This window comes from Lottia gigantea, assembly GCF_000327385.1.
Source record: "Lottia gigantea unplaced genomic scaffold LOTGIsca_387, whole genome shotgun sequence".
NCBI classification, from domain to species: Eukaryota; Metazoa; Mollusca; class Gastropoda; family Lottiidae; genus Lottia; species Lottia gigantea.
Window position 1 is genome coordinate 3,468 of NW_008709318.1, and position 2,631 is coordinate 6,098.

General features: G+C 39.9%; 1 protein-coding gene across 1 annotated transcript; it reads left to right on the forward strand.

The window, feature by feature from the left end:
* Positions 1–554: 554 nt before the first annotated feature.
* LOTGIDRAFT_175761 (hypothetical protein) lies at positions 555–1,127 on the forward strand (the record flags this gene model as incomplete). The annotated part of the gene is made up of 1 exon (XM_009059339.1): positions 555–1,127. One exon carries the CDS (start codon positions 555–557, stop codon positions 1,125–1,127), a length of 573 nt encoding a protein of 190 aa, XP_009057587.1.
* Between the last annotated feature and the right edge of the window lie 1,504 nt (positions 1,128–2,631).

Below are 2,631 nucleotides of genomic sequence, written 5' to 3' on the forward strand. Positions count from 1 at the left end.
TGGGGGAGGTATCTTTACAGCTTGTTTCCAGCACTCCATAAATCAGCAAGTGATGTGGGAGAAAGACACGACCGACCAACAAGCCGTTGAAACCGGTGCCGATGATGCTGTCGTACCCGTCGTAAACCAAGCGTTGGGAGCCAGAAGAAAACGAATGGGTGAAAGTTCAGTGTTTGAAATTCAATCCCGGCTGCACATGAATTTGTGTTTACAAGATCGTTTTTTAGTGAACGGGGTCGACGTTCGCATCCAATTGGAAAGACAGCAACCAAAATGGTGATGTGGTGGGTGAATATTTCACCCATTTTACACATCAACAAGCCACGACTCCCTATTTAGATTTGATTTGAAAAGATTGGGAATATTAAATACTAAGGAAGATTTGCATTTGTGTTACAACGACTATATTAAAGGCTACACACTCTTTGGATTTGACCAATGACCACGGAGCTGATCAAGCCAATTTTCATCCCAAGTCGTCAGGAAGTTTGTCTTTGGAATCGAAAATACTCCACAAAATCCACTCGATTTGCTATTATTTGCCGAATACGATAATGTCTTGGAAATCGACGTCAACCGCCAAGTTCTGGTGGATTGGTAAACCTCTGTATACTTCACAGTTGGAGGAAGGATTGGCTTGCCACATCCCTGAACAATTTGCAGGCGTGTTAGCCAGAAATCAATTACAAACCTTACAGCCAACACGCTATCCCTCAGCGTATGTCGTGAATACCGACGACGCAGGCCAGCCTGGAAAACATTGGACAGTTTTTGTATGCGAAAAAGACCATTGTGATTTCTTCGACTCGTTTGGATGTTCCCCAGAAGTGTATGGCCAAGATTTTGTCGACTTTGCGCGGCGTCAAGGACCCTTACGTCACAATACCCAGAGGATTCAAGGAAATCAAAGTTCTGTCTGTGGGCATTATTGTTTCTTTTATTTGTGGCATAAATTCCACGTACCGTCACCCCGTGCTTTATCGGTGTTCCAATCTAATCTGACCGAAAACGATTGTTTAGTCCATGCTTGGGCCCATCACCATTTTCCTTGTTTGTTTTTTGAAGATGGCGAAACATGTTTAGGATTTATGAATGACAATATGGTAGAGTTAATGGATTTAAGTTGAATTAATTAAAGAAAGTTTAAAAATAAATACCACGTGATCTTTTTTTATCCAATCCAAAGCCCTTTTTCCAGTTTCCCGCCTATAAAAAGCGTAGTCACTTGTCTTTGGCCAGTCATTTGCAACATGGCAACCAAACCTATCATTGTTGTCCAAATCTTGGAAGTGGATGACAGGCCTATTAAAGTATTTACCTGCAATGGCAAAACTGTCATCATTACACCAGAGGACGCCTACCTTTTAGAAGAGTCGGCGATGAACGAGACACCGCGACGGAGGAGAATCGATCCAGAGCTGTTAGGCAGAATCCGTAAAAGGCGTCACCGAGTTCGTCGAAGGCTATTCTAAGAAGGTCGCCTATACTAATACGTCACATTTAGTCACGTGATACGTCTCAGCCAATCAGCGTCTGGTACCTATAATCACTTGCTTACTACTAGATTTCAAAGCAGGTTTGACGGCCTTTTGTAGAATGTTTTTTAATCCACCCTTGACGGTTTCTTTGCCACGGTCGACATTCAGCACTTCCTTTTCAACTTGGGGGAGGTTATCTTTTATAGCTTGTTTCCAGCACTACATAAATCAGCAAGTGATGTGGGAGAAAGACACGAACGACCAACAAGCCGTTGAAACTTGTGCCGATGATGCTGTCGTACCCGTCGTAAACCAAGCGTTGGGAGCCAGAAGAAAAAGAATGGGTGAAAGTTCAGTGTTTGAAATTCAATGCCGGCTGCACATGAATTTGTATTTACAAGATCGTTTTTTAGTGAACGGGGTCGACGTTCGCATCCAATTGGAAAGACAGCAACCTAAATGGTGATGTGGTGGGTGAATATTTCACCCATTTTACACATCAACAAGCCACGACGCCCTATTTAGATTTGATTTGAAAAGATTGGGAATATTAAATACTAAGGAAGTTTTGCATTTGTCTTACAACGACTATATTAAAGGCTACACACTCTTTGGATTTGATTTGACCAGTGACCACGGAGCTGATCAAGCCAATTTTCATCCCAAGTCGTCTGGAAGTTTGTCTTTGGAATTGAGATTCGACATAAATATCCTAGTTTACACATTTTTTAGAATACATCTCTTTAATAAAAGAAATTAAATCATATATGAATACGATTAATATAGAAGGTCCTACTACAACTATATGTCGCCCTTTTGTCCCGTTTCATTTAGAACTACTGTTTGAGAAAAATAAAGGCAGTAGCCATATTTATGATATATTAAGAGAAAATATTTCTATAAAATCACAAATTGAATATTATACGTTAGGCTATAGAGTGTGTGATTGGAGTAAAAACTATATGCTTCATTTTAATATTTCAAAGAATTCCAAGATAAACTGGTTTCAATATCGTATTTTACACCGTATACTACCCGTAAATTATTTTCTTCATAAAATAAAGAGTCTTGTACCTTTTGCCACCAACAACCTGAAACTTTAGAACATCTCTTCTTTGATTGTTCATATATTAAAATACTCTGGGATAAACTT